This window comes from Martes martes (assembly GCF_963455335.1).
Source record: "Martes martes genome assembly, chromosome: 10".
NCBI classification, from domain to species: domain Eukaryota; kingdom Metazoa; phylum Chordata; class Mammalia; order Carnivora; family Mustelidae; genus Martes; species Martes martes.
The window spans coordinates 95,558,998-95,579,375 of record NC_137898.1 but is presented as its reverse complement, the minus strand read 5'-3'; the positions used below and the strand labels follow the sequence as shown (position 1 = coordinate 95,579,375).

Here is a 20,378-nt window from a genome sequence, read left to right as displayed (position 1 = left end):
GCGGTGTATCCTGTTCTTCATGATCTTGACTTAAGCCTGTCGTTGCATAGTTCCCTTTGGTTACAGAAAATCTCCAGCCAGATAAAGCAAGGTGACCTCTGTATTTTGTTCTCCTGTTAGACTTCCTAGGGTTTTAGAAGGACATGTAATTGCAGAAGTAAACCGGCAGTGCAAACAACTGGACGAGGGCGCGGGCAAGACTAAATGAGGAAGGCGATCCGGGAAGCGCGCGGAGCGGTCCTGGGCGTCCTTGGACACGGCGTGGGAAGGGCGGGGTCGGAGCACGGACTGCATTTCCCAGGTTCCGCCGCCACTCCTGGCCCCGCCCCCTCCGCCGCTGCGATCCCGCCCCCTCCACCCCACCCAGGGCTGCGCGGCGCGCCTCGGCTCGGCTCCTCTCGGCTCGGCGCCCGCCCGACTTCCCAGCGGCCCCGTGCGGCCCGGGCATGCCCAGTGCGGGCGCAGCGGCCCCGGCCCTGGGAGCGCCCGGGCGGGAGCTGGCGGCCGGGCGCGGAGGGTCCAAGAGGAGCCCAGTGGGTCCGCGGTGGGCGAGGGGGCCGGTCGGGCCGGAGCCGCGGCGGTGGAGCGGCCGGGTAGGTGCAGGCTGGCCGAACCAAGGCCACTGGCGCCGCGCAGCCGGCGCGCGGCTGGGGCCCTGCGAGGCAGGGACGGCGAGGGCGTGCGAGGGAAGGGAGGGCCCGAGCGCGGGGGTGCGTGGTTCCGGGCAGGGTCCTCGGGAGGGGACCCCTAGCAGGAAGGTTCTGGCCCGATCCGGGCCAGGCCAGGGCGCGGGACGCAGCCCGCCGCCCCACGCGAGACGCTGCCCCAGGTGCGGCGCGTCTATGTTTAGCTCTGCGTGTGACCGGAGGTGAGCGTGCTCAGTACCTCGTGCACGGCTGGGTTGCGAGGGAGACTATATTTCCGGTCGAAATTGGCAAGGAGCTACGGCGGAGACGGGTCCCAGCTGACCCGTGGACTTGAAGCAATCCGTGAAACCCTCGAGAGAAGCGAGGATGCTCAGCCTTTCTGCACCTGGTGTGGGCTAGAACAGCTTCTTGCTTTCCGGACTTGGGTTGGGTGGCTTAGAAATGAAAGGACAGGATTGTGCCTCAGAAGATTCTTCGCGAGTTCTGATGACTATTAGGGATCTAAAGTCCACCTGTATTTCCAGGTTCAAGAGAAGTTGTCCATGGGGTGCTCGGGTTAAACAAACTCATTGCAAAGCTTGAGTAAGAAGTAGTCCTTACTGAGGGTTGGAACGCCAGGGTTTTTGAAGTTCGCAGTAGCCATTCATTTGCTGTCATCTTGGGCAAGCATTTAACTTCGGAGACTCAGTTCCTCCATCTGTAAAGTGCTGAGAACCAGATGCATCTTGTTTCCTTCCAGTTCAATAGTAAAGTTCCCCCTGTGTGGTCTTAAATGGTGGCAGGTCCTATTTTTCTCCATGCCTCAGCTCTTTGTGAAACCGGGCAATTCACCAAGTATCCGTGAAGGAAGGGTCTCTGTATAGAATTGAAGTGACTTCTCCTTAGACAGCCGCTTTAGGTCAGTAGGTAACCTGTCCCTTGTACGTTGGGAAGCCAGGTGTTAGTGGCCACGGTTCGGATAACACAGCTGTTCTCCTGGACTAGAGCTGCAGAGCGACTTGTCAGAGTCCTGTGAGAAATCCAGACCGAGTGATTGGCTTCCTCCAACTCCCAAGCTAGCTCAGTCTTTAGTGGGATTGGGTTTATATAGAAGTTACTATTTTTCAGTTATAACACCTTCTATTCAAAAGACCTGTGAAGAATTTTAATATCCTTAATTTACAGAGGAGGCAGTAGCTGGTTAAGAGTGAATCCATGATAATCTTCAGAAACTAGTGTGGTGTATTGAGTAGTTACTAGTCGCCTGATAGTGAGTTACCCTGTCACCCTGAGGTGTTTTTAAGTGGGAGTATTTACAGAAGTTTCTGAACCCTAGAAACTTCTGTATCTGAAGTAATGGGTTTTGACCTTAGGAGCAGATGGTACATAAGTGTTGTGCAAGTTGCTTTCCTACTGCTTTAGTCCCTGCTCTTCTGGTTCTGGGTGGCAGTAGTCCAGTTGGGTCAAGGTACAGTTTGAAGTGGTTAAATGTGTGAGGGAAAAGGTGCTTATGTTTTGAAATTGGGAGTTTTATACAAGATGCTTGTGAAACTCTGTCATAATTTTTGGAGCTGGGTTTCTTGTTTACCTGAGAATTACTTGAAATGAGAAAGCTGTAGTGTTTGAAGGAATGTTTATACATGAACTTTTTGGACCCAGTTTATATTCCACTGTTTTTGTATGCTTATTAAAATAGTGTGTATATGTATGTATATATTTAAAGTTGGAAAACGCGGGGAGGCCTATTTGATAGTCTAGGTGGGGTGGTTTCACATTGTACCTTAAGCTTACTTGTGTGCCAGAGGGCCCTGTGTGTGAAGTGCGTATTTAGTAATTTTTGCCAGAACTTTTGTCTTGCTCTTATATTTTCATTCAGGCGTTTGAGGTTCTACATCAAGTATAACTACCGCTTACGAGGATACTGAAATGTAATTATCACTCATTTCCAAATCCTCAAATATTTGGAATGTGTAGGAGGGATAGTTAGGGACATCAGGCCCAGAGAGCAGACTCCTGGTTCGAGAGCACATTTACCCCCATGTAAAAGTGAAACAGGGTGGGAAGTGACTTAAAAAGTGTATTGCTTTCAGGTTTCAGCAGTTATAGCTATACCTTCACTTAGTTACCTGGGTTAGTATCTGTGGAAGTGCCCGAATCTGTACCCCCCGTAGAGATGTAAGTATGTGGAAAAGGTCCTTATGTAGACATGCACGTGAAGTAACTTACCTGTGAGATACCTATTCGTTGCCCCATTATGCTCCATTTGTTTCCAGGTCCTTCATGATGAAAGATTCTGAGATGCTTCTCTCTCTGTGTAGTTGGTAGTTGGGGTGGTGAAGAGATGGCTGACAGTGTCAAAACCTTTCTCCAGGACCTTGCCAGGGTGAGTACCTCAATGTATCATCTCTTGATCTTTTTGTTGCAGGAACTGACCAGGAAATCCTTTAGGTTTTGGGGGGGAATTTTTGTTACATTTGTTGGGTCCCTCACCTACAGGTTTTCATTCTCATCCACACTACTCAGGAGATTAAGTATTTATCTTGCGTCTTCCAGAAGCTTGGGAAGGCTATCTAGTGAGTGTCTCTAGTATTGGAACGTTGGTTAGTTTGACTCCAGAGCCTTTTTTCAAAACGCTTTCTATTTTGGAATAATTTGAGACTTACAGAAAAGTTGCAGAATAGTTCAAAAGAGTTGCCCTATATCCTTCACCAGCATTATTTTATGTAACCATGACCACTAGTCAAAATTAAACAGTGAACATTGATAGACTACTATTACTTGAACTACTTTATTCCTGTTTACATTACAGAACCTACTTTCCCTCCATTCTACGTGGTGCAAATGACGATGCACTAGGAAAATGTCCCATAAAGATCTATTTAGGACCTTGTAACCCAAATTAACCAATAGCAGAAAATTCCATCATAGTGGGTGTCTGAGGCTTATGGCCTAGTTGTAGCCTCTGTAGCTGTATCCTTGGGAATAGGGTGATCCTTCCTCAATGGGAATGCTCAAAAGTTTATTACTTTCAAATAAAAGAAGGAGAATTGAAGGAGTATCTTAGAAGGGTCAAAGACACTTTGTGCAATGAGATCTACTTTTTTATTTTTTTTTTTAAGATTTTTTTTTATTTGAGAGACAGAGAGGGAATATGAGCGGGGGAGGGGAGAGGGAGAATCAGACCCCCTCTGTTGAGCAGGGAAGGGAGCCTGATGTGGGGGCTTGATCCCAGGACCCCGGCATCATGACCTGAGCCAAAGACAGATGTTTAACCAGCTGAGCCACCCCGGCGCCCCGAGATGTACTTTTAATACCTTTGCCTCATCTTGCCATTTTGATGCTAAAAAATTTCAACCCTGGATCAGTTCTACAATGTGCTGTTAATGTTAGTCTGCCCTAGTAGACTGTAAGCATCTTAGAAGTGGGGATCCTGTCGTCGTCCTAGCACATGTAAGGCCCTCAGCCATTTGAACTTCACTCCCTTAAATATTTAAACAATTTGTGGAAGATTTAGAAGTTCAAAGCAAAACAAAACTCTGCTTGTAGCTAAAAAGATCAGGTGCGCACTGTGCCAATTTATGCTGTCAGTAGTTGGTTTGTCCCCACTTGGCCCATTCTGATTTTCCTGTATCCTGGTGGTTAGCTTCAAAATTTGTTGTAGCTGGTAATAGGTAAAAATGCCATTCTTGAGTCCAGATTGGCCTTCGCATCCAGAATGTCTTTTTTCCACCTACTCTCTTTGAGACTGAATATCCCAGTGCCACCAGTCTGCTTTGGACATGAATCTGTTGTGGCACATACTTTAAACTATTTTTGTTGTTGTTGTTTGGTTGTATACTTTTCCTGGTCGGTTACATGTTCCTCGAGCATTTTCGTATGACCGATATCTAGCTTGTTGAGGATGCCTAATATGTGAATGGAGGGATGGATGAAAGTAGTTTTTGGAACTGGGCGATAGGCAATTCTGGGGTTTGTAGTACTAACTTTTCCACTGGCGGGGAAGTGCCTCTGTCACTGTCTTTATAGACTTAACCCTCTCTCTCTCCATAGAGTCTTTTTTTTTTTTTTAAAGATTTTATTTATTTTTTTGACAGAGATCACAAGTAGCCAGAGAAGCAGGCAGAGAGAGGAGGAAGCAGGTTCCCTGCTGAGCAGAGAACCCGATGAAGGGCTCGATCCCAGGACCCCTGGGATCATGACCTGAGCCGAAGGCAGAGGCTTTAACCCACTGAGCCACCCAGGCGCCCCTCTCCATAGAGTCTTTAAGGACATTCTTTCCTCCAGCACTACTACCATGTTGTTTCTGTCTTATGTGGCATGCTGTCATCCTCCAGCCATTTACATCTTACAGTGATGATTTCTTTGTCTTTCCCCAATTGTGGTCCAGCCCCTGGTCCTTTATAGAAACCAGTGTTTAATTTGTCCTTGTATCCCTGGAGTTTAGTACAGGGTATAGGGCACACTAGAGGTATTTAATTAATACGGAAAGAGTATAGCGGAGGGCAGTAACCAGACTTTCGATAGTGTTAAGTGTGGAGGGATTCAAAAACCACTGTTTTGCACCCATGTTATTGAGGCTTGGTTTGGGCAAAAATTGTAAATGGGTACTGAATCTCAGAGAGAGAAACTTAAACGAGCAGGATATTTGCCTGGTCGCAGTGGTGTCTGCCGCAGAGGGCCTACTAGTTGCAAAAGGAGAAATTTGCAAACATACAATGGGGAAGCTGGATAGCACCTTGACTGCATATGTAAAGTAACATCGCCAGCAAAGGCAGACAGATGCCTTTCTCTGCATCTAATATTTAAAAGGACACCTCAGCCCGTCTGTGATACTCCTGCCAAAAATGGGGTAGCCTGGGTCTAATCATGAGAAAATGGAAATTGAGGGAACCATGAAATAACTAGCCTCTATACTTGAAGAAGAAAGATAGGCTGAGGAGATGTGTCTAATTAAAGGAGGCTAAGGAGATATGACAGTAAATGTGGCATGTGATTCTGAACTGATTTCTGACGTTCAGGGTAAACATGCTATGGAGGGCATTGTCGGGACAACGGAGAAACTGGAATATGGACTGGGGATTAAAGTATTTCAGTATTAAATTTCTGGAATCAATGACTTGTAGTTATAGAAAAGAATGTCCCTCTTAGGAATACACATTCTGGGGGTGCCTGGGTGGCTCAGTTGGTTAAGCATCTGCCTTTGGCTCAGGTCATGATCCCAGGGTTCTGGGGTTGAGCCCCGCATTGGGCTTCCTGATCAGCTGGGAGCCTGTTTCTCCCTCTCCCTCTGCCACTCCCCTTCCTTGTGATCTTGTGATCTCTCTCTCTCAAATAAATAAAATCTTAAAAAAAAATACACCTTCTCATATGGGGAAAATGTGTGTGTGTGTGTGTGTGTGTGTGTGTGTGTATATATGTGTAAATAATAAAATTTTTTTTGTAAATAATAAATTAATTTGCCACATTTATTATTACTTGGTAAATCTGGAGAAAGGATATTTGGAAGTTCTATTCTTACAACTGCTGTAAATTTTGAATTTATATCAAACTATCAAGGCTCCGTTAAGCCACCTGGCAAAAATAAGTTCAGTGGTTTCCACTGTTATTTCACTTTACTGTATGTAACTTAGGAAAATCTTCTCTGATCCATAGTCCTCCCTCTTTAAAATAATACCCTCAGGCACTTGGGTGGCTCAGTCTTTAAGCATCTGCCTTTGGCTCAGGTCAAGATCCCAGGGTCCTGGGATGGAGCCCCACATCAGGCTCCCTGCTCAGTGGGGCTCCTGCTTCTCTCTCACACTCTCCCTGCTTGTATTCCCTCTCTCCCTGTCTCTCTCTCTGTCAACTAAATAAAATGTTTAAAAGAAAAAATAATACCCTTGTCCGTAGGGAATCAAAGACTCCATCTGGGGAATTTGTACCATCTCAAAGCTAGATGCTCGGATTCAGCAAAAGAGAGAGGAGCAGCGTCGAAGAAGGGCAAGCAGTGTCCTGGCACAGAGGAGAGCCCAAAGTATAGAAAGGAAGCAAGAGAGGTAAGGAGTGGGGGCTGATGTTGGAAAATGTCCGAGGGGGAGGGACTTTGGGAAGTGACTAGTCCTTAATATAGAATTAAGACCCTGTATAGTCACTTGGAGTTTCAGTACTCCATTATTTGCTTTTTCTGTTTTTTTCCAAAAAAAAAAAGTTACAGGGAACTTTTTTGTCCCCCACATTGAGTTAAACTAGGGTCTAGCAGTCATGCTTGCTCAGTGTCACGGTGTTTTAAAAAGACAGAATGGTGAATCGAGAACCACAAAAAAAAAAAAAATAGAAAGTCTGCTTCTCTAGAAATATTTTTAGCCTTTCCTCATTGAGACTCGGAGAACATTGGAAGAATAACAGGTGCTAGGAGAATAACGGTAATCAACAAAAGGTCTAAGGTAGGGAGGGACTGAGTTTATGGAAATAGCCCATGTACCTTATGAGCTGAATACATGTGGTCTTTTCCAGTGAGCCACGCATTGTTAGTAGAATTTTCCAGTGCTGTGCTTGGAATGGTGGAGTATTCTGGGTAAGTTCTTTTTCTCAAATGCCAGGTGCCTTATCTTCAGATTGTTGCTATTGTTAGTAGTTCTCAACCCCTGTCTTGAAACCGAGACAAGTTCACATGGTGATACATGCTTAAGACTGTAACTGAGGGGGCGCCTGGGTGGCTCAGTGGGTTAAGCCTCTGCCTTCAGCTCAGGCCATGATCTTAGGGTCCTGGGATTGAGCCCCGCATTGGGCTCTCTGCTCAGCGGGGAGCCTGCTTCCTCCTCTCTGTCTCTCTGTCTCTCTCTCTCTCTCTCTGCCTGCCTCTCTGCCTACTTGTGATCTGTCAAATAAAGAAAAAAAAAAAAAAAGACTGTAACTGAGGAGTCTGTGCCCCAGTGGTGATTTTATTCCCACACAAAGAACACTTGTATGTAAATATCAGGGATAAACCCTAAATATACACGTTTTTATTATTTTACTTTTTGAGAGAGAACACAAGTGTGGGGGTTGCAGAGAGGCAGAGGGAAAGGGAGAGAGAATCTCAAAGTAGGCTCCATGCCCATTTTGGAGCCCAACACAGGTCTTGATCCCGTGACCCTGAAATCATGACCTAAGCTGAAATCAGGAGTCAGACACTTAACTGACTGAGCCACCTAGGCACCTCTACACCTTTATTTTTAGGGTGGCTCAGTCGTTAGGCATTTGTCTTTGGCTCAGGTCATGATCCCAGGGTCCTGGGATCAAGCCCCTCATCAGCCTCCCTGCTCGGTGGGAAGCCTGCTTCTCCCTCTCCCACTCCCCCCGACTAGTGTTCCCTCTCTCTCTGTGTCTGTCTCTTGCTGTCAAATAAATAAATAGATAAGATGGATAGGTACCTCTGTCTGGAAAGTAATGACACTGAAACTTGGAGCTCTTGTTTTAAGGAAGAGCTTTTAATGTTTACTTGATTACTTCTTTCCTTTAGTTAAGTCTCCTCTTGTTCTATCGAGTGTTTATTCCTGTACTACAGTCGGTGACAGCCCAAATTATTGGTAAGTATAGGCATTGCTGCGTGCCATCTGCCTGGGTTGGGGGTAGGAGGTATATCCCTGTCTCTCTCAGTTTGTTGAACCCTTTCGTGTACTAGGAGCTTTAGATGTTTTTAAGCTCAAGCCTCTCAACAACCTTTGAGTGGGTACTGTTACAGAGAGCTTTTTTATGGGTGAGGAAATAGAAATTAGTTATTGAGGTTAAACCATTAGTAAGTGGCAGAGCTGGGATTGAAACCCAGGTAGTTTCCTGCATAGCCTCTGCTGTTGGAGCACTGTGACATCTCGGTCACCACCAGTAAGCAGCACAGATGGCTCCTCTGACTTAGAGCTGCGGCTGAAGACTGGTGTGTGTCCGAAAAGGAAAACTCCCTGAAGTCGGTATGGTGATGCACTGGCAAGAAACATAGCTGGGGGGTGAGGGAGAAGAGTCACCAACTAGGGGTTCCATATTTGGTCTTTTTTGTTTTTCATTTCTTCAGTTAAACTGACAACTCTTTTTTCCCCTTTTTTCAGGTGATCCATCACTACATGGAGATGTTTGGTCGTGGCTGGAATTCTTCCTTACGTCCATTTTCAGTGCTCTCTGGGTGCTCCCTCTGTTTGTGCTTAGCAAAGTTGTAAATGCCATTTGGTTTCAAGTAGGTCCATGGTGGAATGGAGTCTGGGTCCTGCAGCATGATGGGGTTGATGGGTGGTGGGTTGATGGGTGGCAGGTTTTAGCTTGTGGTTAGTGGCCGTGCATGGAGTACTTTCATAGCCTTAACCTTTCTCGCTGCTGATCTTTGTGCTCTTGTAAAATGGAATTAGGTCTCAGGTCACAGAAGTCTCTCATTACCAAATGTCCAGGAGCTTTTGTCACCTGGCAGATCTCATGGTAAACCAGTGGCCTTAGCTTTGGGGATGGGTGGTGAAGCCATCTTATTCATGTTTTGGTGAGCTACTTTCTCTGTTACAGGACATAGCTGACCTGGCGTTTGAGGTGTCAGGGAGGAAGCCTCACCCATTCCCTAGTGTCAGCAAAATAATTGCTGACATGCTCTTCAACCTTTTGCTGCAGGCTCTTTTCCTCATCCAGGTGAGACTGGCCTTCTGGGTACATCGGCAAGTTTTGGAAAAACGGTTGACTAAAGGGAGTGCCACAAAGCTAGGGTATTGCCTATATGCTGGGGCAGATAAGCTTTATGGGAGGTAATGATTTTTAAGTCACTCTTTCACAGAAACAACTAGAAAATTTAAAAATCGTGAAATAATAAGCAATATAAATTTACCTCCTCTTCCCTGCCCACGGGCATTCTCCACTCTCCCGCTCTTGAGAAACTTGAGGCGCATCTGTGAGGCTGTTTATACAGGTGGGGGGATGACTCATAGTGGCGGGTGAAGGGTGTTAGGTCTCTGAAGCTTTGGGATTAAGATTTTCCATATTTGTTCTTTAGGGGATGTTTGTGAGTCTCTTTCCCATCCACCTTGTTGGTCAGCTGGTTAGCCTTCTGCATATGTCCCTTCTCTACTCACTGTACTGCTTTGAATATCGTTGGTTCAATAAAGGTGAGTCCGTGTAAAGAAACTCAGAAGTAGGAGGTCCAGTTTAGAAATGCTGCCAAGCAGACTTCGTGAACTGTTCCGATATTTAGGCCCTTGGTAAACCATCTTTGGAAGGTAATAGCCTCTTTGGCAAGAGGGAATTTCCACTTGGCTTAGGGGGTTTAACCCATAACTTCGATGCTGGGGGAATACGGCAACGTAACATTACCTTCATGGTGCTTAATGTGATATAGCTCTGAATGAGTCATACAGTGGCATAAAGGAGCACACATTTTCCTAAATTTGGGAAATTAATCTGGTGTCAGTGCTTTCATATTCTCTGGGGGATATTTTAAAGACCTTGGCATCTTTGTACAGGTATCTATGGTTGGAAGAGGTTAATTGATTTCTAGAGAATGGCTGCCTTTTTATTTGATACCTTAATTTGTTTGAGACTCATCATGACAGAGCATGCTGTTGTAATTCATAATTCGTAGCAGGTTTGAAATTGTGATTATTTAATTGAAAAACTTCTCACAGAAGCCTTATATCATATTTGGACAGTTCCAGTTTACATGTTTTAACTGTTCCAAATGACAGACGTGTACCTAAAACTCAAACCTCAAATAATTTGTCTACCATGTTTAGTCATTTGATGAGAGGAAGTAAGCAATCTAATTATTAATTGTATTGGCCGTCTTGTTTTAGGAATTGAAATGCACCAGCGGTTGTCAAACATAGAAAGGAATTGGCCTTACTACTTTGGATTTGGCTTGCCCTTGGCTTTCCTCACAGCAATGCAGTCCTCATACATTATCAGGTAGTTTGGTGAGAGGGACTTGATGGGGACTAGTACAATACTCAGTTTAGAGAGCATCTTCTGTATGCCTGGTTTTACGGTAGGCATTTTCTGTTCTTATTTGGCCATCAGAAGGTCTGTAGACTTTTTTCTCCTTGACAGATAGTCAAGACATTTGTCAGTTAGCATTAAAATCTAGTCTGCATGATCCTAAATGCCTTACTCTTTTTTTTAAATGATTTTTTAAAAAGATTTTATTTATTTATTTGACAGACAGTGATCACAAGTAGACAGGCAGGCGGGGGGTGGGGGGGGGAGCAGGCTCCCCGCTGAGCAGGGAGCCTGATGTGGGGTTTGATCCCAGGACCCTGAGATTATGACCTGAGCTGAAGACAGAGGCTTAATTAACCCACTGAGCCACTCAGGTGCCCCCTAAATGCCTTATTCTTTTATGTTGCCTCCCGGGGCAGTGTTTACCATAGCCAGTGCTTAGGAAAACAACATTTTTTTGAAGATGTGTTTGATAGATTATGGTTTCATCAAGCCATGATGTTAGCTCTGGGGACTCTGGGTTTCCAATCTCTTTTCCAAAGTCATGGCTGTCATGAAGGTGATTATTTCTCTTCTGTTTACAGTGGCTGCCTTTTCTCTATCCTATTTCCTCTATTCATTATCAGCGCCAATGAAGCAAAGACCCCTGGCAAAGCATAGTAAGTACTAGCCAATATCAGCTAAAGTGTAGTAAGCTGTCTCTGTGTAAAGGATCATGGCTATAACCTCACTATTACAGGAATGAGACTTAAAAAAAAAAAAAATCTTTTACATTGTAGGAAAGCGTTAATATACACTATGGTGAGAGAAAAACACTTGGAATATATCCCCTAATTTTTCCCAGGCATATATGCACATATATTTTTAAAAATTATGCTGTTATACATATTATTAAAATTTAACAATTCACTGAAGATAAGGCACTGTAAACACTTGTAGTGAAACCCATTTTTATAAGAATGGCCAACTTTCCATAGTAGATCATGTGATCTGGCTGCATGAGTTTATGGATACTGATAGTAAAACAAAGTATTTCTTTCTTTTCTTTAACAAAGTATTTCTTAATATTTATTTGAGCAAGAGCATGAGCCGGGAGGAAGAGGCAAAGGGAAAGGGAGAAGCAGATTCCCTTCTGAGCAGGAAGCCCGATATGGGACTTGATCCCAGGACCCTGAGATCATGACCTGAGCCAAAGGCAGACGCTTAACCAACTGGGCCACCCACGTGCCCCAAAACAAAGTATTTTAAAATAAATCTTTAGTGGGGTGCTTGGGTGGCACAGCCTGATCTCAGTGTCGTGAGATCGGGCCTCATGCTGAGCACAGAGCCTTCTTGAGATTCTCTCTCCCTTTTCCTCTGACCTTCCCCTGCCACTCGAGCATTCGTTCATTTGTGTGTACATGCTCTCTCTCTAGAAACAATGAAAAATTGTAAAAAATGAAGTGAATCTTTAGCAATAATAATAGCACTCCTAAAGCTTTGCCATTTAAAAAAAAGTTTAATCTTTGATCAATTTTGGTTAAGTCAGTGAGGATACATGTATTAGACATTTCAGGTCTGTTTCAGGTGTTCGCTTGCTCTTGCTACCCAGCAGTGCTTAGTGTAATGGCAGTCTCTGGTGTAATTGGCTTTCCCTTGAAACTCTTGAAAACTAAGCACATATAGTATATGATATCTTCAGACACAGCTTGAGGTTTATAAACAGCCATAGAAAAGTATTTCTCGAGGTGGGAATGCAAGTTGGTGCAGCCACTCTGGAAAATGGTATGGAGGTTCCTCAAAAAGTTGAAAATAGAGCTATCCTGTGGCCCAGCAATTGCATTACTGGCTATTTACCCCAAAGATAAAAATGTAGTGATCTAAATGGACACGTGCACCCCAATGTTTATAGCAGCAATGTCCACAATAGAGAAACTATCGAAAAGAGCCTAGATATCCATCAACAGATGAATGGATAAAGAGGATGTGGTGTATATGTGTGTGTGTATACACACAACACACACACACAACACACACACACTGGAATATTAAGCAGCCATCAAAAATGAAATCTTGCCATTTGCGGCGACGTGGATGGAACTAGAGGATATTAGGCTAAGCGAAATAAGTCAGAAAGACAGTTATAATATGATCTCACTGATACGAGGAATTTGAGAAACAAGACAGAGGATCATAGGGGAAGAGAGGAAGAAATGAAAGATAAAACCAGAGAGGCATACAAACCATAAGAGACTCTTAATCTCAGGAAACAGACTGAGGGTTGCTGGAGGGGAGGGGGATGGAAGGGATAGGGTGGCTCGGGTGGTGGACATTGGGGAGGGTATGTGCTATGGTGAGTGCTGTGAATTGTGTAAGACTGATGAATCACAGACCTGTACCCCTGCAACAAATAATACATTATATGTTTGTTAAAAAATAATAAAGTACCTCTCCAGTCAGAATCAATGTTAATGTAACTTCATTTCCTCTGAGCCTTCATACTTCAAATAGTGATTCCATTGCACTCATAACAGCAGCCGGACCCAGCGCCTTTTTTAGCGGCTGCCTGTTAACCCATGTGTTTAATATCTGTATGGTGCTTCCTTGATCAAATTTCAGTTGTCTCGTTTTCCCCTGTGTCATTTTAAGTTTAATGTAGTCAAGTATGTTGTCAAGTAATTAAAACATTAGGTTTGATCAACTGGGGATCTAACAAGTCGGGTCTCTTGCCTTTCAGCCTTTTCCAGCTGCGCCTCTTCTCCTTGGTGGTTTTCTTAAGCAACAGACTTTTCCACAAGACGGTCTACCTGCAGTCCGCACTGAGTAGCTCAACGTCTGCAGAGAAATTCCCTTCACCGCATCCATCTCCTGCCAAACTGAAGGCTGCTGCAGGCCACTGAGTCGCCTGCCATCCAGAGGGGATGGGTGGGATTGGAAGGAGGCCGTAGGAGCTCTTTTCCTTGTCCCGTCCTCTACCAGGGAAGGCAGGACCCGTTCTGCCAAGGGCCCTCTGCGTATTCCCTTCTCTCTGAGGAATTGGGATTTTTGTCTGGTGCGCTTAAGGCAGAATCTTCCTGACACCAGTGTGTGGATTTTTAACACCGGTGAGTCTGAACGGACCACAGGTTTTTCTGTAGCTCTTTTCTAGCACTTGCCAGCCCCCGTGCCTGGACTGATTGGAATACTATTTTCGTCCCTGTGCCATTGACCCTTCCAGCTCCCCATCCTGCCTTCCACCACCCTCGGATGAATGGATTTTGTAATCCTAGCTGTCGTATTTTGTGGACCTGTTTTTGTTTTTTGTTTTTCTGTGAAGCACATATATTGGATGTGGGAGGTAAAGGAGTATCTCATTTGCTCCCGATCACTCCCTTTATAGCCATCACTGTCTGTTGTTTCTTGTAACTCAGGTTAGATTTTGGTCTCTCTTGCTCCACTGCAAAAAAACAAGCCTGAAGAGATGGGACAGGAGGAAAGACCTCACAGCCAGATCTGCTGGGTTTTGAGGAGTGATTTTCTTTCTTCCCCTTGAAGGGGAAAAAGCTTTTTTCACTGGTACATTTAAAGTTCCCCAGCTAAAGGGAGGTACCAGTTCTGGACAAGTGCCACTGCAACACCGAGTGCTCAGAGAACCTGAACTTGGAACTCTGAAGGTCGGAAGTGTACTGCTGGCCACTGCCGGGTCTGTCTCGTATTTCAGAGGAATATCGGGTGTTGCAAATAGGAACTGAAGGGGTAAACTTATTACACCCATTAAGCCTGCGATTGGTTGGTGTTTTCCTGTCACTTTAAAGAGACTAAATATGGGGGGGGGGCAGATGTCAAAACACTTGTCCAATTTTAAAATGTCACAATTAAATGTGAGCTGGTTTCCGACAAGCGTGTAATGGTTGAATTTTCAAAAATCAGAACCCCGTGAAATGTTATAAAGGTTAAGTGGAACACACGACTTTGGCTTGGACAATTTGATTGTAGTTTTGAGAGATTAGTCCTGAAAAATGTTCCCTGAGGAAGTATGGATTATTTGATTATAGTCATGTTTACATCTTACAATAGAATTGGGAATTGTTTTAAAGTCCATATGTATGTCCCCTGTGTATTCACGAAGGGGGAGAGATCTTTCAGGTTTCAGTGTACTGAACATTTGCATGAGGGAAGAGATTAGACATATGGTTAACAGAAACCCATTCTTAGCTGCCTGAAATTTGCATTTGTACCAACTAAGCTGGTTTCAGTTTAGAAGGGTGAGGGGTTAAGTGGATAAAGACCCATGATTTTTATCCTGTGCTGTGCCTAGCTATAGAAAAATGCTTGGGGCGCCTGGGTGGCTCAGTGGGTTGAAGCCTCTGCCTTCGGCTCAGGTCACGATCCCAGGGTCCTGGGATGGAGCCCCGAATCGGGAATCTCTGCTCAGCGGGGAGCCTGCTTCCCTTCCTCTCTCTCTGCCTGCCTCTCTGCCTACTTGTAATCTCTGTCTCTCAAATGAAAAAAAAGGAAAAAAAAAACCTTTAAAAAATGCTCAAAGTTGGAAGTGAGGAATCTGCAAAATTTTTTGAGTGTAATGGAAAGACGAGGCCTGTACGAAGGATGGATTAGGCATATCTACAGTAGAAATCAGGCAATCATTTCAGATCATTTCAGATGAGATGTCCACAAAAGCACTAGGGCGGTGGGTTGGAAATTAGGAGCAAAGGGAGAGCAGGCTCTATTTTTGCTGAGTTCAGACTGGCAATTGGAGGCAATTGGGAGATTGTATTGCTAAACATGAGAGAGCTTGAGTTTTAACCATGCAACCAGTAGGGTCTAAGGTAGCCTGTTCATAAAAGTTCTTTTCAGGGAGAGGCATCAGCTTGAACAGGCATATGGGATTCAAAACACTGCCCTTGTATCCCACCTAGAGCTCAGTTGTCCATGACAGCAATCGAAAAACTGGAAAGTGGATACTTCAGACCCAATTATGTTTGCTGAGTCTGTTGGAAACTTTTAAGTGGAGAGATTCACGTACTGACTTGTTAATTGCTCTACACTTAGGAGCCAAGATAAAGTTGAAGAGGAATTGTGACAGACGAGCAAACCCAGAAGAGGACAGCCAGTGGCTAGAGGTTTTTGAACTGCCTTAAAAGAATTACAGGTGTGGGAATAAAAAGGCAACTACAGTTGTCTGTTCACTGTCCATTCATTTTCCATCCTCTTGTATTTTCTGATTACCTCCCATCAAGACTGCTCTGGTAAAGGTTATCAGCTCAGTAGTATGGTGGAATAGACCTTTCCCTCCTCCCCTGTTAACATTCCTCCTATGCTATATGACCCACAGAAGTTAAAAGGAAGCTGACTACAGGTCGGTGTAACATGCCTTTTAAACAATGACAGCCGTGCATCAGTGAAGTATTTTGGATGGACCTAAAGTGAGTCCATAGAGTGAGTCAGGGATCAAGTAGGGGAATGGATGACTTCATTGTGTAACATTTAAGTGCCTTCTCTGTTGGGCACTTTGCAAAAGATTGGGAATTCAAAGGTGAACCAGAAAGATGATGAGTGTCCTCTTAGACTTAACAGCACAGTGAGGGAGAGTGGCAAGTGATCAAGCAAATTTTTTAAAATAACACAGAAAATAGCTACTAGTTTCCATTTCCATTTCCATTCCCACTACTTTTCAAAGCAAGATAAAACATTGGATTTCAGGGAATCTCAGCAGGGTGGGAGGTTAGGCCACTGTACATTCAGCTTCCCATTCTTGCACTCATTCTCTGATTTCAAGTTTTAATGTTTTTTAGTCCTTTCAAACCGGTGGGGAAAATAGTGCCCATTTGATCGAGAGAAATCTTATTTCAATAAGTTGTGGATCAGCAGCATCAGAATCACCTCTGGAGCATTTCTCCAAATGCACATACCACCTGACACTGGAGGAAATTTAATTTCAGAAAAAAAGGTAACTTTAAAAATTCTAATAACTGCTTTCATAGAAATTTGTGGACAATTACTGCATCCATAAAGTAAGAACAGATTGTTATGAAAACGGGACAGAAGGGAAAGCTCTTGGAACGTAAAGCAGTTGTGGAAGTAAATGAAATGGCTTATAAAAGTGACAGGTGTGCACAGACATTTCTCCAAAGAAGACCTACAGATGGCCAACAGACACATGAAAAGATGCTCAACATCACTCAACATCAGGGAAATGCAAATCAAAACTACAGTGAGATTCCACCTCACACTCGGCAGAATGGCTAATATAAAAAACACAAGAAGTGTTGGTGAGGATGGAGAGAAAAAGGAACCCTCATGCACTGTTGGTGGGAATGTAAACTGGTGTGGCTACTGTGGAAAACAGCGTGGAGGCTCCTCAAAAAATTAAAAATAGAACCACCCAATGATCCAGGAATTGCACTACTGGGAATTTATCCAAAAAGTACAAAGATACTAATTGAAAGGGATGCATGCACCCTTATGTTTATTGCAGCATTGTTTACATTAGCCAAACTGGAAGGCTTTGAAAGGTGAGTGGATAAAGAAGGCATGTGTGTGTGTATACATAAAAAGTGAAAAACGTGAAATCTTGCCATTTGCAATGACATAGATGGAGCTAGAAAATACGATGCTAAGTGAAATAAGTCAGAGAAAGACGAATACTATATGATCTCACTCATGTGGAATTTAAGAAACAAATGAGCATAGAAAAAGGACAAACCAAGAAACACTCTTTAACTATAGAGAACAAATGGTTACCAGAGAGGAGGTGCTTGGGGGGCTGGCAGGAAATAGGGGAAGGGGATTAAGGAATATACATCATGAAGAAAAAACATAAAATGATAAAGTATGTAAGTGACATTGAGGAGCCTAAATTAGAGAATTGCAATATAAAATCAAGGAAGTTTCCCAGAACATAGAGCAGAATGATCAAGACATGGAAAAAGTTAATCATGGAAATGTCCAAGAATCAGGAGGTCTGACATTCATCTAAATAGCACCTCCAGAAATGAGAACAGGAACACGGAGACAGGAATAAAACCCAAGAAAGTTTCCTGGACTGATGATGACATTGGTGTATTCAGATAGAGCCTGCAGAGAATAAAGATGAAAATGAGAGCAAAAATGAAAACACACCTAGATGGGATCTCTAAGGAAAAGTCATTTATCAGAGAGAAAAATGGGCTACTTACAAAGACTGTGATTCACATGGGCATTAGATTTCTCAAGAACAACTCCAGATAACAGAACATAAAGTCATAATGCCTTAAAAAGGATGCTTTTTTTTAAACTTTAATTTTTTAAACTATTTTTTTTAGAAGATTTTATTTATTTGACAGAGAGCACAAGTAGGCAGAGAGGCAGGCAGAGAGAGAGAGGGAAGCAGGCTCCCCGCTGAGCAGAGAGCCTGATGTGGGGCTCGATCCCAGGACCCTGGGATTACGACCTGGGCCAAAGGCAGAGGCTTAACCCACTGAGCCACCCAGGCGCCCCTAAACTTTAATTTTTTAAAAAAAGGATTCTTATTTGAGAGAGAGAGAGATCACAAGTAGGCAGAGAGGCAGGCAGAGTGGGTGGGAGAAGCAGGCTCCTTGCCGAGCAGAGAGCCGGATGTGATGTGGGGCTGGATCCGAGGACCCTGAGATCATGACCTGACCCGAAAGCAGAGGCTCAACCCACTAAGCCACCCAGGCACGTCCCAAAAAGGATACTTTTTTTGTGTGGTCATGTGTATAGGGGACGTGTGGGTCCCCATTTTGTTCTCATAATTCTAGCCATGTTATAAAGGGCAAAAACAAAGGGCATTGTTTGCTTTCCATTCAGCTTTTCTGAAAAAGTTACTTGAAAAATCTACCAAAGGGAAAAATAAATCCAAGAAATAGATGGCTAATTAAAACAAAAAGCACCCTACCAAACATGAAATAGTGAAATAAGTGCATTAAAAAGAAATCTTGGTAACATGACTTTGCAGCACACTTGGAAAGGTAGATGCTGGGGAGAGAATCTTCAAGAAGAAAATACATACTGTTTCTCTGGTGTGCCTCAGATGAGATGAAGGTATGTGTTCTTTTGATTAATGATGTAAAAGAGCTAAGTAGCCACTCAGGAAAGACCAAGAGCTCCACAGTAATGACCTGATTCCTATAAAGCGAGCAAAACCAGCATTATTCTAAGCAATTGGTGGAATAGTAAAAATAGTCTTTCTGAAGGAACCAACTCAAAACATTTGGTCCAGTAAAGCAGGAGGGAGAAGGATTAACTAATATGTTGAAATCATGTATAATCTCTGGGTTTACAGTAATTTCCCCCATGACTTTGCTGTCCCAACTTTCATTATAGATAAGACTTTCCCTATCAACTGGTAGTAAAGAATCAGCCTTAAAAAAAAAAAAAAAAATCAGCCTAAAAATCAGCTTCAAGGAGTGCCTAGGGGGCTCGGTCCGGTAAGGATCTGCCTTTAGCTCAGGTCATGATCCCAGGGTCCTGGGATAGAGCCCCACCACAGGCTCTCTGCTCAGCTGGGGAGCCTGCTTCTCCCTCTCCTTCTGCAGCTCCCCCTTGCTGGTGTGTTTGTTCTCTGTCAAATAAATAAACGCAATCATTAAAAAATTAGCTTGTTTTTAAACTTTGTTCTTTAGTAGTATATTTTGACTTTTGAAAAAGTTGACTTAGTTTTACCACCGGAAACTTAAAAGGATTCCCTTTAAGAAACATGTTCAATCATTTTTTAAAAATTAATGAAAACCCAAGATCTTCTGTTCTTCAAACAGTATCTCTCTCTCTCTCTCTTTTTTTAACTTTAAAGGAATCTAATTTTAATTCCTTTTTCTTTTTTGACAGAATCCACCGTTCCCATTCTTGTTTTCCAGAAGCATTTATTTCAAGCTCCGCCATTCCTTTAGGTTCAGCTTTAGTTTCCGTGCGTTAATAAAATTAGATTGAACACGTTGTAAAAACAAAACAAAAAAAAGCAGACAGCTGTTGAATCATAACGTTCCAGGGTCAACCTGGTCATGTGAATTGTGAAAAGCACTGATTTTGAAGCACAGATTCAAATGCGCTTTCTTTCTGTTCGGTCGGCTGCATTCATAGCAGCGTCATTAGTAAGATAAGTGAGTGGCATTGGCGCTGAGTTACCAACGCTCCCATTTTCTCTAGCGGAGCTTTTGCCCACTGCAGTGTGTGTGTGTACGTGAGTGTTTGAGGGGCGATGGAATTGGCTGCCGAACTTCGCCCCTCGCCCCCTTCCCTACCCTCAGCATTGCTTTTTGGGGGGAGGCGGGTGTGGTTGAGCGGGAGAAAGTGAGGAAAGTGGTTACGGCAGCTTTCCCTGGCAGGTATCTCACAAACGGGCGAGCTGACAAGGCACAGCAAGGCTGCGTGCCGGGTGTCCCGAGAAAGCCTGTCTACCGCTTGGGAGGGCTGCCTCTGCGGCAGTGGCTGACTACTAGTCAGGCAGCGGAGACCCTGCCAGCTTATCCCCCACGATCCCTTTAGGCCTTGGGATGCCTTGGGATGCTCGCTCACGTAGTCCGGGGCTTAAGAAAGGGATATGCTTCGAGAAATGTGGCCGGGCTCTCTCGTCTATCGCAGTTTACGGGAGCACTGCCAAAAACAACTCTTGAGCGAATTCTCATTCTGTACAAGACGTAGCGGTCTGGACCAGAAACCGTTTGAGTTTTCATCGAGGATAGGTAGAAGAGTCTTCCCTCCTCTCCTTTAACCTTATGTTAGGTAACGGTCGATTTCTGCACTTTTCTCCCAAACTGAGACGAGAAGCCTCCTGTCCCGGTTTTCTGGGATTTGTAGATTCGGTTTATTGCTTCGCGTAGATTCCGCTTCTGGTCACATGACTGGGGTAAACCCGCCACACCTTCACCCCGCGACTCC

The 20,378-nt window shown here is 44.1% G+C and overlaps 1 protein-coding gene across 2 annotated transcripts; it reads left to right on the top strand.

Moving 5' to 3' along the window:
- The first annotated feature begins 455 nt into the window (after positions 1–455).
- On the top strand, positions 456–15,698 carry EI24 (EI24 autophagy associated transmembrane protein). Of its 2 annotated transcripts, XR_013967516.1 has the most exons (12): positions 456–593; positions 2,900–3,009; positions 6,516–6,661; positions 7,119–7,179; positions 8,107–8,173; positions 8,687–8,811; positions 9,129–9,248; positions 9,607–9,718; positions 10,403–10,514; positions 11,129–11,203; positions 13,261–13,627; positions 15,555–15,698. XR_013967516.1 is itself a non-coding variant. In XM_080815515.1 (11 exons), the coding sequence occupies exons 2-11, from the start codon at positions 2,968–2,970 to the stop codon at positions 13,421–13,423; spliced, it is 1,023 nt and encodes a 340-aa protein (XP_080671641.1). In that variant the 5' UTR covers positions 456–593; positions 2,900–2,967; the 3' UTR covers positions 13,424–14,472. The 2 variants fall into 2 exon arrangements, 1 of the variants encoding a protein (XP_080671641.1); XM_080815515.1 differs by lacking the exon at positions 15,555–15,698 and having other exon boundaries at positions 13,261–14,472.
- Positions 15,699–20,378: the final 4,680 nt, after the last annotated feature.